This window comes from Triturus cristatus, chromosome 3_2 (assembly GCF_964204655.1).
Source record: "Triturus cristatus chromosome 3_2, aTriCri1.1, whole genome shotgun sequence".
Taxonomy (NCBI): Eukaryota; Metazoa; Chordata; class Amphibia; order Caudata; family Salamandridae; genus Triturus; species Triturus cristatus.
Window position 1 is genome coordinate 442,074,047 of NC_140584.1, and position 15,460 is coordinate 442,089,506.

A 15,460-nucleotide genomic window follows, 5' to 3' on the forward strand; every position below is an offset into this window, starting at 1 on the left:
TTTGAGTATCATCCTTGATATCCAGTCGAGCTGACAAGTACATTAAACAATTTGTCTGTTTGCAATATGAGAATTTGTTTGAGAATCTTTTTTTGAATTTGAATTATGGAGGGTCCTCTTTCGCTCTTCCTTAAAAGTGTAGGTGGCCAATCTTCTGTCTGTATGTATTGTTGCTTGGCCTCTGCCAATCAATCTTTTGATAACAGAGTGCAATAACCTATGAAAGTTACTATATGTAAATTTCAATACCCCTCGGCTAAACATTTAAATACATGTTTAGCCGAGGGGTATTGAAATTTATATGATAAGATTCCAGCAGATTAAGTCTATGGTATAATAAGTCCATTAGGAACATGTGTAGGATAAAGGTCTCGGGGGATCCCACCAGAAATACAGTTATTTTTTAAAATGCTGCACCAGAGCCATTGGTCATTCGGGAACCTTCACAAAGCTAAGCTCAGTATTGTACAGCGATGCTGGAAATGTGGGGAACACCACACCTCCGTGATATAGTTCATATACTATGGAAATGTAATTTGCTGGTAGCTACTGGTGACAGATATGGGAATATTTGCAATCTACACTTCAAACATCCATTCAGCTGACTACACTTTTGGCTCTACTGCACGATGTCTCAGACTCACCTACCCTCGCGACGCATGTCAAGAGATGGCTTACCCCAGCCTTAGGTGATGCTAAACTGGGCATCTCATGATACTGTAAAACCATAGGAGCCCGACATTCCAAACTTGGCTAGAAGACGTACAAAATGGCAACATTTGAAACTTTAATGACTACTATTCGAGGATGTTTGAGGTACATTTTTTTCTAACAGATTGCATCTAGTCTGAGGGTGGTGGATTGATGAGTTGACTATGAAAGTTCTAGGTTTCAACAAGTTCCATTTTTCTTTTGCTTCTCGTGCAGTTGTTCGTTAAAGTTGTATTCTTGATTCTTACTGTATTACGTAGGCTGGGAGGAGTTCTATCAATTTTCGGAGAACCGCCCCCCTGTATATCCTTACTGGAGGACTTAGCCGGACATACAGTAGAGCCATATGCAAATCACACTTCCTATGGGAAGGTGGTGGGCTCATTAGCTGTGCCCTATTGTGGTTGATGAAGAATCGTTTGCGTTACTTATCTATGAATAATGTGCGTCTAATAGATTGGGAAGATGCTATTTTCATTTTACTATGAGTGTAATCAATGTTCAGCTGAGAAACAACATTTGCTAACAAAGTAAAGATACCAAAAAACTTACAAGTGTAGGCTTTGTTCACATGATAGACTAACTTTCAAATACTATTACTATGTGCCCTGGCCTCCTGCAACCGAGAAATGTTTTATCCTAGTTATTAAGATTCTATATTCTGCACCTGTTTGGGAGCTGTGTGCGGAGCTTTCTACTAATGAGGTTATTTATAGAGCGCTAACATTTTTCGCAGGTTACGTGTTCTGAATGTATGACTGTGATTAATTCTGCTATGAATTTAATACCTTTGTGATCATCATATTCAGTGTCATTTTATGATTTATTGTACGAGTTCTGGATAGCTTATTGGTTTTTTAAATTAATTGTTTGGATTATATTTTAATGACCCTTATTTTAGCATACGTTTAGATTTCATTAATTGTGCCTGGTAATAAAATAACCTTAAACACTGCTTCCAATCTGAGTTTTTCTAAATTATATTTCTATCCACTGAGCATTCGGACAGGAGACAAAGCATGGGTTTCTAAGTGATTCTTGGAGAGAAGAACAATCCTTAGGGAGATTGAAGAGCTTGCTAAACTAACTATCAATGCTTAAGGTTATAATTAAATGTATGCCAGGTCAGAAACCTTATCTATATTGGAAGAGAATGAATATGAATGTAACCGGTTGACCTGGTTTGGAATGAGGATATTACATCATTCTCTTTAGTTTCTGAAGAGTTGGATATATTCTCTAACGACTCACTATGCCAATATGATTTCATTTTTTAATATTGTTTGCAAATCAGCTCGCACCTAGTATTTTGTTCCCTTGTAGACATCTTTCTTAATTAGAAATTGCACTCACAAAGGTAATTATCTATTTTTTTTGTTATGACTTTTTTAATGATGGCTGTGAAAATGAGATGTGCTGCAGAGTATTCGTAATTGAATTGCTGATGTTCAAAAATCTATATGTGCATATTTTATGTTTCAGTTTTAATGGCACATTTTTTTTGTTTGAATCAGTTTTTATTGATTTTCATTAAACAATGCATACATACACAGTGCAAATCACATTCTATTTAGCTATCTTTCGCTAATAATATAGTAGACAATATACATTAGTACAGGGGTGACCTGGACATATCTGCACCACTAGTGTTGGCGATCATTTGTGCATACTGAATTTAAATACACCTTTTATGCTGACCTCTGGTGCTGTTTGCAGTTACCAAGGGGCATGTTTGCAACAGGCAGAGATAATTATCGCTGACCTTGTATACCGCATTTTTTTTCTATCACTGGAATATTTTGCCAGGCTAGCGTTGTATTAACAGCGCTTAGCGCCATGGCGATGAATATTCCAGCAATAGCGCCCTTTTCCATGAAACATCGCTGGATTTCCAGCGATGTTCCATGTAAAACGGCGATATGCTTGATGATACGACCCTGTGGTCGTATCACATGAATCCACCTCCCATGTTAGGTATGCCTTAGTCAGGAATTTAACAGACGTTAAATTCCTGCGTTAAGGCATACTTAGCGCGATTAAAATAATCGCTTTCCCGCATTGTAAATATCGCGAAGCTGCCTTAGCGATATTTACCCATGTTGTTTCCACAGAGATGCCTACTTTGCATCTCATTAGCGAAAACGACTGCAAAAGCGGCGATAATTTTTTATCGCCACATTGTTAATATGCCCCTTAGTTCCCAGGTGCATCCCATTTGTTTTCTCACTAAGTGCTGACTGTGTGGTCGTCTGCTAACAGGGGAGGATGGCAATAATGAAACAGGACAAAGTAAAAACAAAACAGGTATTTGTTTGTCTAACTAGAGTGCTTCCTGGTCCCTTACATACAGGGTCCATGAGTATGTAGTTCAGGTCCGTCTCCCAGTGATGTGTCAATGGTGTCCATTTGATTGCAGTGTGCTGTCTAAGGGAAGTGGCAAACCACTGTGTGAGGTGTCCACCTCGCCCCATCACATGCAAGTACTGGATTGTGAGATGTGTTACGGGCTTGTTGGTCATGTCTCCCCATTTGGTGGTTAGGGCTGCTAGAAATGAACGATGCAACAGGAATTGACCTGGGTGCCACCATTAGCGTGGCATACGGTATTAGGGCACCCTCCCGATAAAGGTCTCCCATGTCTTGAATCCCCGTCTCCCGCACAATTCCGTTGCCGTAGTGATCGCTCGCCTCCTAGGTGTGCCCTGCAGCGGCAAAGCAGGTGCATATGGTTTAACATTCCGGGTGATATATATGCACCTTAGATAACATCTGTATGCCGTATTGAGCAGCAGGGGTGCCGGTAGTTTCGACTTCGCACAAGGGTGGAACAGGTTAACCAGTGCATTTAGGGACCATGGCAGCTATGTGGTGGCTGTGTCATGTAGATAATAGTTGGCCAGCCACCGGCCCACCCATTGCAGCCACGCTGCAAGATAACACTATTCCATATTTGGCACCGCTAGGCCTCCTTGATCTGTCGGCAGGTAGAGTTTCTAGATAGCTACCCAGTGGCAGGAACTGCCCCAAAGGAAGTCTCTGATTCCTGTTTTCTCGAGAGCGTGAAAGAAGGGCGGAGGGATATATATGGGCAAGTTTGCAAATTAGTAGAGGAGTCACGGTAGGATCACCATTTTTGTGAGAGCCAGCCAACCCGCCACAAACAGTGGGAGCATCACCCAGGAGGACTTGTGGAAGCTGACAACTCTCAACGCTCTGCTCAGGTTTCCTTTTTGTAGGCCTGTCTGCTAATGGTATTTCCCTATGCCCATGTAGCGGAAGGCATTGGTCTTCCACTGTATGCTCACCCCATTAAGTGTATACATCAGGCCCGGACATGCGCTGTGAAAGGATACAACCATGACTTTGCTACGTTAACTCTCAATCCCGACAGGGCAGCAAAGTCTCCCAAAATGTGCACTAGTAGAGAGGGGATCGATTGGATATCTCTGACATACACAAGGATGTCGTCCCCATACAGTGAGATCATGTGTGTGCCATCCCCAAGCGGTATGCCGTAGTCTGCTCCTCCAGCGTGAATGGCCCCTGCCAGAGGCTCTATGGCTAATGAAAAAGGAGCGGGGACAGCTGGGATCCTTGCCTAGTTCCTCTTCCCACCATGATTGAAGCAGATATATATGGGCCTGTCCTTAGCCGCACCGTAGGTTCCCTATAAAGTAGGTTATTCATCAGGATGAAGGTTTAATCAAGGCCATAGTGGGTTAGTGCGGCGAATAAAAACTCCCATTCCAGGTAGTCAAAGGCCTTCTCAATATCTAATAATAAGCTTCCCAAGTATGGCTAGCGACTCGCCGAGTATGCAGCGCCTCTACTCTTTCACTTGAAATAGGGTGGACATCCTCCCAAACTGAAAAATAAAGGTATTTTCTAAAAAAAAAAGGCTTCAAATGTCTACAACTGGGATTGGGGGGGCAGTAATTAGTGGCACTCACATCCATCTATGTGCTCAAGAAGTGCCTATAAGTAACAATGAATCAGAAATTTGAAAATGGGTCTCCCTGTGCAAGCCCACATGCATAGAAATCTCTATGCCCTGCTGGAACTGGTCTTGATTCTATGAAATTCACCATTCAGAGAGCTATGTCATGCTACAACTTGGGCACATCCAATGAAATGTGCTGTCCTTTCTCAGATGGCAATTTGAACAAGGGTACTTGATTGAATATGACACACCTGTAAGTGACAAGCAAGTACATTGAGACATTTTACCTTGCTTGAACAAGGTGAGCAGGCTAATGCGTTACAGCAGACTTCACAATATAAAAGAGGCCATGCGAATGAGGTATACGCAGTAGGCTGTCCTGCAACCCCTCAAGTATCCCAACGTAACTGCCTCCCAACCAATATGCCCACCCATAATTGCTTACTGTGGCTGAGATTTATCAATGCATAAAGAGTTTCCTATGCTTTGTGCTTATCTCCTTTACAGTCACGTAGATCATTATTAGTGTTCAGCACAGATCAAAGCGTCCAACATTGATCAGAGTTAAGGCTGACCAAAGGCCCTCTTCCCCAGACCTGATGGAGTGACTTGACTGATCATACAAACCACTTGGCCACGCTAGGGATCGTTTTGTAACATGGATTCTGGCTCAGGTACTGGCATGCTTTGCAGTAATGCACACTCCAGTCGAATTCACCCATAACTTTAAAATTCCTTCTCCAGTCAAAATAGCGTTTGTACTTCTCATCGTCTGAGTCTAAGAGTTTCAGGTAATCTGCTAGTTCCTGGGTACTTGAAAAGTCATCAACATGGATGAAGGCCTCAGCAGGCAGGAAGAGCTCATAGTTCTCCCTTGTGGGACCGAGAACAACTGGCACAGTTCCAGAAAGCAGGGCATTGTCCCAAAGCTTCTCTGTAATGTAGTCCTGGTGCTCAGAGTTCTCGAAAGACAAGTAGAATTTGTACTGGGAAATGGTAGAATGTTTCAGGTCTTTGTCCAGTGGTTGAGTCGTCCGCCCAAAGACATCTACTTGTATGTGCTTCTGCAGCTCCTCATAATACTGCACACGTCGTGAGGCAGGGTTCCAGTTACTCACCACCCATGACACCAGCTTGGATTTGGCCGGGATGCTGAAGTTCTGAGGTTCTTCATGCATCACCAGCCAACCATAAGGGGTGAAAATATCAGAGTCCCGTCTGTAGCTCATGGTGACATTAAAAAGATTGCTCATAATGTCTAGGTTTCTGACATTGCTTGGGGACTCCATGTTGTACCAAACCCACCGTTGAGTGGGTAACCTTGGCTCTAGGAGGAGCTGCTCTCTTGAATCTGACACATCCCGGTGATGGAAAATGACAGCATCTGCTCGATTGTACCAGTTTCTGTCTTCTGTCAAGAAACAACCTGAAATCCCAAAAAATGAATAGCACTTATCCAAAGGAAACCTCTCACCAAATGGCCAAGTCCACAAAAGGATTGCTACCTTTGTCATCCCTTCATCCGTGACAGGTTTGTCCATTTCAGATGGACAGGCAAAGAGCCTGGAGTTACTGGATATTTGAACATAAAGGAACACAAAGACGGCAGTGACGAACTGCAAGAGGAAAAGGAATAAGATCTTTCTGGTAGAAGGTGTGCTCGACGCCAATTCCATATCTTTGCCTGGAGAAGAGAAAGAAGGAGGATTCAAATCATTAATCAAGCCAGACCGACCTTTAGCATTTAGAGTCTCTAACTTAATTTTCATTTATTTTCAAAGTACATTACTCACCTGCTCAACGCTCATTCAAAAGAGGCAAGTCTCAAGTGGTTGTCTATTGATAAAAAAAAAAAATAAAGCTTTACGAAATTCTGTAATAACTACAAAACAGTCAAACATAAAAGTTATTAGCATAACAGAACCATCAATATCTAGTGATTCCAAAAGCTCTGTTACCAGTAGGACAGGTTCATCATCCGATCCGTTAACCCATAAGTAAATGGTAACTTTTAAACTCTACTACTGTGCTTGAGCTGTTGTCTAAATACCTAACAACTGGAAAGACCTTCCACTCCCACACAGATTGCAAATGGAATCAGTATTTCAGAAAAAATGCCTCCACCAGTTTTTTGGCCATTTCAAATTTTGTAACTGTCAGCCAGAAGAGATGATGTCCCTGAAAGCCTTGGGCCCAAATATGATTTTAGGACAGACAAAGAGGCTTTAAGATGTGCTACTATGTGGTTGAGGCTGTTGACTTTGAACTAAATAAGGCAGGCAGTGTAAGCCAGCAAGATGGAGCAGGATATGCATACTATGGTCATTCTTCTTGGTCCTAACAATACCCATAGAGGAAGGAGGGGTGATTCTTGCAGAATGGACAACTGGACAATGGATCAAAAGTCAGAAGTAGCTATCTCCGTCTGAAAGTTTGAATGCTGCTTCATAGAAGGCTTCTCAAATCTTGTTGGTTGAGCATAGTGCTGCAGCGTTCTCCCGGAAGCTGTCGATAGCAGTGGTGACTTGGTTATCACAAGGTTTCCTAACAAGCAATGTGGTGAACCCAACTGTGAAAGAGTGCAGCGGGAGCGTCGGACAGCACCTTTTTTTAAAGGTGAACTCAAATGTTTCAGCATTTCAATGTGAATGGTTCCTCCATGGCAATGTGACCAGTTGACAGCTACAATCCCTGCCCCTTCTGTGGGTATGGAAATGCGCAGCATCAAACTTACATATTTACCTTCAACTGCACTAATTTCAATAATCATACTAGATTATTCCAAAAGCCTGGTTGATATGGTGAAATCCGTCTCTCATCAGGTGAATGTGGCAACAGAATATTTCAAGGATACACCCAGTCATGAACTGAAGGTGTGTGACTGGGTTGTAATTCGTAAACATGTTCGTAAGGGCTGCCTCAATGAAATGTAGAAGGGGACCTTACAAAGTGATGCTGATGACCAACACTGCTGTCAAATGTGTAGGTGTGCCTCTGTGGCTCCAGGCGGCTCACACAAAAAGAGTGAGAATAGCTGAAGCACTGGATGAGGAGAATAATCAAGGTACACTATGTGCGCAAAGTCAAGCTTGAGTCCACAGAGTGAATCGGGAGGGGGTGAATATTGTTCTGGAACTGGTGAAGATGAATTGCAAAAGCAAAGGTCTGATAAAGAACCTGAAACTTCTGAAGTCCAGATACTGACTAATCAGAGTGAACAGCTGTTACTGTGCAAAAGAGCACAGCTTGAGTGGCAGCAGGAAGAAGAATCCTCTGATCGGAGCAATGACAAATTGAAGTAGAACATTTAAGTGACAAAGACCCCTTTCAGGAAAAAGAGATTCACTGTTTATGAAGCAGAAAGAGATAAGACTGATCAAAGTGCACGTTTAGGTTTGAGAGAGAGTTCAGGACTGGGCTCAAGTGAAAGCCTTTCAGAATTCCAAGAACTAAAAACTGTTGTTGGAAGAGAAATGATTGAAGACAAACAAAAGTACTGTGAACTAGAGGGAGATCCAGAGGGGCAGTTTAATATAGAGACTGGTGGAAGTGAATCACCACGTGTTAAAAGATCAACCAGAAGGAGAGTTACAAATTGAAAAAATGGGTGTATTTAGCCACAGTATCGGAAGAAGAAGAGGCAGATAAATTTGTAGAGGATTACTCTTTGGTGAACAAATGCCAATACAACTTTGAGAGTGACTGAGACTGAAACTGAGGAAGAATCACCTTAAGAGTAAAATAGAGACTTTGAATAAAAATTAATCCAGATCTGATGAAAGATATAAACAGAATTCTTCTAAAGACTAAAATATGATATTGAGTTTAACCAATCTATGACAAAATTGTTTGAATTTAATACATGAACTTTTAAAAAGGACTTAGAAACTGAACACTGATTTTGGCTTCAAATTGTTGTTTTGATTCTTGTTTAAATGAAATATGCAGAAAAGAAGAGAAATATTATTGTTTTAAAGATTTTTTTGTCAATTTTTTAATATGTACCAATGCATTTATTTTTGTCTCAATAGAAGATCGGACACAGCAGATGCTGTAAAATTGTAGGGATGACACTGTTGATTATGATACTATTAGTATTAGCTAGTCTGCTTACTGAGTTCTGTGAGATGTGTTTCAAATGGTATAAATAGTAATGTTGAAGTTTGAGCTAATCGTGATGAATTTAAACACACAATACCAGTACAGGTAGAGCATTTAGTAGTGGTTTTAAGGATAACATGTATACTAAAAGGATTTGGGGATATTTTTACATAATGAAGATTAGTAGGTTTTGTGTGTGCTTACCTTCCTACATTAGCTGGAGAAGGCTCAACCTATGTCCAGACAGAAATTTCATATGCACTATCCTGTAATACTTACGTGCTGTTTTTTTTTATCAAGAACAGTTTATTTTTCCTTGACTAATTTTAATGTATCTCTTGAAAATGTGCTCATTAATGAGAATAGAGAAATTATGCATAGTGAGTATATGAGAGTGCTTGAACAAAAGAGGCTCGTTACTAACTTGGAAAGAAATTATTTATGTATTTTGAGTAATGACTAGTGTGATTTCATTAGAGAATATAATAAAAGAGGAGTGAAAAATATAGATGAGCAGAAAGTTGCTTTGAAAGTAATGAGTGAATAATAATTAGGCTTTCAGGTTTACATCCTAGATTGAGAAAGGAGCAAGAAAAGAAAGGTGAGATGTGTATGGTGAGTCGTAGTTCTATGAAAAAGAGCTAAGTAGAGTTTATATGTGAGTGTGTGTGTGACAGATCTTATGAAATCACTGGGAATCATTTGTCTGGAGGAGAGCCCACTATTAGGGGAATCTGGTATGTCTGTGAGAAGGCTACTTATTTAAGCATGCAGAGAAACTGAGTGGGGTAATGTTATTTGGCTTTAGTTTTTCCTAGAATAGATCATGCAGATGAGTAGACGGATGAAGATAGTTTGAGGAGAGTGAAACAAAGATGTGGACAAGTAGTTTTCGATATTTTAGGGGCTATTTTTTCTTTTATGGGTGTGGCAATGAATAATGTGAAGATCAGGTAGTTGTCTACAGTGGTAGATAGACTGGCTGTAAATACAGCAGATTATTTTAAGTTAGTAAATGTAGAAATGGTAGCAACTGGGGCTATGGTTATGCAGAATCATCTTGCTTTAGCTATTCTTTTTGCGAAAAAAGGCATACTTTGTAAGGTAACGAAGGCTAAGAGGTGTGTTACTTGCATACCTGATAACAGTGGAGCTATTGATTTGATCAATACTAACATAACTAATTCAACTCACAAGATTAGATTCTTGGAGGAACCATGTCCATGGGAAGCTGTAGGATCCTGGATAAGTGAGGTAGGAAGCAGTTTTAGTAGAGTAGGTGAATGGTTAGGTAATATTGGTGGTGGTGTTTTCAATCAGTCTTAACACCTATTATAATCATAGTGATTTGTGCAATTATTCTATTTCTTTGATTAAAATTTTTGAAGTGTAATTAGCAGACATTATAGTAGGATTAAGACTAATAATAAATTGAGAAAAAGGAAGAGATTAAAGGATTTGGAAATGGAAGACTACAAGGATCGGGTGTATCAACAATTAAAGATGATGGGGGAAAATGTTTGACTGCCTAAAAAGAATGAGACATCTACTAACTAATGGCTGATTAATTGATGGGATATTTAGTGATTATTGAAAAATAATGATGGGGGAGGTTGTCAAAGTTTTTTTATGTGCAAATTTGGAGTGACAAATTATTTGTGCGAGTAGTGATTTTAATGATGCATATGGTCATAACTGATGAACTAATGGAGATGCACTTGAAATAACTTGAATATATGGACGAGAAGTGTGATTAATAAAACAGTAGTTATGACACACTTTTGTGCAAGACTCCATTTTATTAGAATGAATGAAATTTCTGGTGTTCAGCTCATCTTGCTCCTGCTCATTCTGCTCTCCCGATCAGAGACCCGCTATAAGTCTTCTCTCCTCGCCGTTCCACAGAGCATAGAGTGCTATGACATAAATGCTGATGGTCTTTAGAAATCATGTATTGTGAATAAAGCCTTCCTCCATGTACTCTATGTATCAATTTGAAGGAATTCCTATGTGGGCTTGGAGTAAAACATAAGTCTACGAGCTTTTGTTTGTCAAATGTTTCATTACTTATTATACATCTCTGGAGTGCAGTTGCTGAGGAGGCAAAAGGAATGATTTTTTTTACTTTAAGAAATTAGTAAAGTGCTAAGAATTTTAATTATTATGAAACTGACTTGATTTGCCAATGTAATCTAAATAGGATTATGCTGTGCTGGATCTGCAGTTTTGTTGATTGTTCATGAATAAAATGTGTATAAAAACCCCTTGTTTTGAAGGTTTGGGGACAACTTTATATTTTCCTCCCCCAAGACTCTGTCCGACAGATTTGAGACTTTCTTCTTCCTTAGAACCCTGTCAATATTCTTTATAAGTTTGAGATTTATAATCTGGGGAGATTAAAAAGCTTAAATACAGAATCTGGATTGGGGTCTGATGTTGTGTTCTATAGCTGAGCCTTCATGACAATCTATGTATTTGTCTGTATCATTTCTATTAAGAATTCTGCAATAAAATAAATATTTTTACTTATTTTTGATCTAGAACTTAGATTTTGAGTGGTCCCAGTTCATATTTGGATTTTACTTTGCTAATTAGTAGGTTTAATGCCAGCAAGGGTGGTCTCTTTTACCGCTAGATCAACATGAATAACGGAGCTGGATTGCCAGAGGTAAAAACTGGGGTGCATAAATTATTGGGGTTCAGTAGATTGGGGTTCGGCTCTCACAGTACCTGACAACATTTGAATCATGGGTGTCATTACATTCCTACGACAATATTCTACAATGACTGCATCTACAACACATTTCAAGAGCCTCCATTCTAGGCATTGACTTTTAAGGCATTGCAGGGTCGAACCTCATGGCTTAATCCTGGAAGGTTGGTATGATGGTTGAGCATCTAGTTGAGGCAGCACATCAATCACTCATAATATACTGCCATAGCAGTGTTATATTTCTAAAAAGATATAGGATTTCTAAAAAGATATTAGATTAGATTCCTAAAAATAACATTACATTGGCAATCTATCATCTATTGATATTTGTGCAGCTTGAAGCATGTGAAGCAAACATGCTCAGTAACTTTAAGAATATCTAGGGCACTGGGTTACTTGGGGTTATGACAGTAAATATAGGTCTTACATCTTCAATGGTAAGCAAGGGGGAACAGGAGAAGGATATCTGGCTTAAATTTATCAGTTTAGCAGATTAATTACTTAAGCGCACAGTTGGCTTCCTCCAAACGCTTTTATGTGTGATTGTCCATAGTATGCTGCTGTGCAACATGGCTTTTAAAGTAACATTTTTAAAAACGATGGCGTTATAACGTGGCAAGAATTGACTACATCATACCTTTTTTCCCTATATGCCATACTGCACAGTAGCCTGTGCTGCTGTGCAATATGTACAGGAATGGACAGAATGAGGAGGGCGTGGGGTGGTTAAACAGTATGGCCATTGGGAGAAGGGCAGGGGTGGCTAAATAGAATGGGCAAGGCAGTGGCTAAACAGAACGAACAGTGGGAGGATGACGTGGGAGTGATTAAACAGAACAGGCAGTGGAAGGAGGGTGGGAGTAGGTAAACAACAGATAGGTGGGCGGGGTGGGTAGTAGAATAGAAAGTGCAAGGCTGAAACAGAAAAAAGGCTGTGGGAGGAGGCTGAGGTGGAGGAACAGAATGGACAGCAGGAGGGTGGGGTGGCAAAACAACAGACAGCGGGAGGACAGGGTGAGAGAGAGTGACTGCAGACACATGCAATCTATAAAAGAGCATGTAAAAACATAAAAAAAGAGTGCCTGCAGTCGCTTGTGGCCAATGGAAGGACACTGGCCCACAGACAGGAGGCTGTACTTGGTCAATGCTCCATGGAAGGGACACACACGAAGCCCAAGGATGAATCTGGAGGTGCTGACCAATAAGAAGCAAGGAAATAAGAGTGATGTGGAAGTCAACTAATGGTAAGTAATGGGTGGCATCTAACCCAGTTTAAAGCAAGCGCTGTGTAGGTCAGAACTAAACACCTGAACAGAGTTACACGAAATTGGCACGCAAGCAGAACAGGTCTCAGGAAGCATGCTTTTTTATTTGATGTAATTCTGATCAGTGCGTTTTACATTAGTGATAGAAAAATATGGTAAACAGGCAGCAAGGAGTTAAAAAAATTAGAGAATGTTTGGCTGTTAATCTCACGATCTTGAAATTTGAGAGTACTTTCAAACACACTCGCATTTCTTGAAAAATTCAATTAACTGATCACTTGCTTCAATTATTTTTCCGCCATTTTGAAATTTGCAAATTCGGCAATATGTGGGAGCTCTGCATGGGTGGGAAAAAACTTTACAGATGAAAGGGGAGGCATGATGACTTGTTCTAAGTGCTAACGGGGACATAGGATTAATCACAGAAGTGTGGGCCATTTGTATGAAAAAGTAAAAAATGCATTTCTTGTCTGGTAAATTCACGAATATTGTGAGTTTCGGGAGAATGTGTCTGTCATTTTACATTCAATATTAGGCACCAATATCCTGAACTTGTGAGTTTCTGAAAAAAACATACATTTTGAAATACAAGATATTCATGAAATTCCCAATTGTTTAAAAAATATGTTGTCCGCCTTATGTTCAGGTCGTGAGCCTGGTTAGAAGCACCAGTGTTTGGGTGCAAGATTTGGCCAAAGAGTAGGTTCAGTTTTCAAACACTGGAATGCACAGGCAGGTGCACATCATGCACACAAGCCCCACTGCACAGGGATCAAAGGCATGAAAGAGCAGGAGGCATGGGTGATGGCCCTGCCTCCAAAAGTTAATGTTCCTTTACAAAAAATATCAGTTAAAAGGTTGAGGTGAAAGCAGTGCAAACACTGAAACACACCAATTTAAATTCACTGAAAAAATAATGCTGAAGTAGCACTATGGTTCATTATCAAGGCATATAGACCCTTGAAATTCACTAGCTATGGTCTGCTACACAAACCTTAACTATTTTGCCCACCATAAAAACTATAATTCTCTCAAAACATGGACTTTCATCATTTCACATATCATGTGACAAATGCATTCCAAATGATATTGATGACAGCACTGGTGACATCAGAAAAAATTGCTGAAAATATTTGCACCAAATTTGGCAGGAAGCTAGATATTGGTCTGTGTTGTGCTGTTTGTGATTTAGTGTAAATCTGTTCAGTAGATAACAAGTTAAAAAAATACAAATATTTGGATGGTTGGGCTCACAAGAGTCTTGTGAGCATCCTGCAAGAGTAAATTAACAAAATGGAGCTCTGTGATTGGTCAAGAGGCCCATTTTCCCTTGAGCCTTCATGCTCTGGTGGGAGTGTGAAGGCTCCCACTGGTCTCACGAGAGTGAACACTCTGATTGGCTGGCATTTAGAGTTTTAGAAATGAAATGCCCTCTCTTACTGTTTACTGTGAAAAAATGCAGGCGATGTGGAAATGAAGTAAAAAATCTGTATAAGGGGCAGCAGAAAGGCACCCTGTCACACTAGATTTGGAGAGGATGTCTCTAAGGCATAACAGCTGTGATGAAAAGAAATTATATTGCTTTTTAAAAACAATCACGATCTCACCGGATCGTGAATAGTAAAAAGGATTAGGTGAGTTCTCAATACACTCCACCAGTAGAAATGCATATTGTTGACCTGGTTACTGAGAGGAAATGTGTAAGACCTAGGTACTGTGATGGGTAGAAGGAGAAGCCAGTCGCTCCCTATACACCTTATTAAGCACACCTGTCATCTGAGATCAAAACCTCAAAGGAGAGGTCAGCCTCTCCCCACACCCTACTATGCAAACCATTCATCTGAGAGAGAGAGGTCTGAAAGGAGATGCCAGTCGCTCCCCACACCTTACCATGCACATTGTCACAGAGACTATGCGTAGTTTGGGGTTGCTTGCCTGCTAGGGGTTTCCACAAGGCCAAAGCCGTGCACGGCGGGGATTGCATTTACGTATGGTAATGAAGTATCACTTCATGTTTAAAAAAAACAACCTAGAAATTCAATGAAAAACCAAAGGTTAAAGTAACATTATAGTTAGGTGAATTTTTCAGTGACAACATTACAATTTTGAACAAAAAAATGAGAAATTCACCAGTTATAATTTGCAGCTATAACTATAACATGATCTCCCATGCACTGCTTATGACCTCACATATGATATCGCTCATGACATGTTCTATGACATAATTTATAACATCACTGATGACATCTCAAATAACATCACTGATGACATCATCCAAGTTCCGTTTCCCTAAATATTTTCAATAAATTACTATGGCATTAAAGACCTGACAAAATAGCTCACGAGAATATCAGGCATCATTAGTGCCATCATCAGCAATCAACCACAGATATATGGGAAACCCTCACTGAGTATGGTGTTCAATCTGTACATAGCCAAGCCAAGTTCCTACAAATAGTGAATGTCAGTTCCAAAACAAATGCCCTACTACAGACAGCTGCTATCTGTATCAAACCCCTGACAATCACCAAACCTACATTGAGATATGAAGTTGATATCAGTTGAGAACTGGGTACTGTAGAAAGTGTTTACTCTATGGAGAGAGTCTGTTCTATACCACACTATTTGTAAACCGTGAAACTCGAATGAGAAATACCCCACAATGTATTAAAAAGAATCTACTAAGAACAGTGTGCACTTTATACAACAATTGTCAAAAAAGAAACTATT

The 15,460-nt window shown here is 40.1% G+C and overlaps 1 protein-coding gene across 4 annotated transcripts in view; it reads right to left on the reverse strand.

Annotated features, from left to right (window-relative positions):
* Positions 1 to 320: 320 nt before the first annotated feature.
* LOC146857503 (3-galactosyl-N-acetylglucosaminide 4-alpha-L-fucosyltransferase FUT3-like) overlaps positions 321 to 15,460 on the reverse strand; it is a 224,050-nt gene continuing 208,910 nt past the window's right edge. For all 4 annotated transcript variants that reach the window (XM_085648036.1, XM_085648035.1, XM_085648034.1 and 1 more), the window contains 2 exons: positions 6,445 to 6,487; positions 321 to 6,335 (listed from right to left, as the gene is read on the reverse strand). In XM_085648036.1, coding sequence (XP_085504162.1) covers positions 5,269 to 6,327 — 1,059 coding nt within the window. In that variant the 5' untranslated portion in view covers positions 6,328 to 6,335; positions 6,445 to 6,487 and the 3' untranslated portion in view covers positions 321 to 5,268. The remainder of the gene's footprint in view (positions 6,336 to 6,444; positions 6,488 to 15,460) is intronic.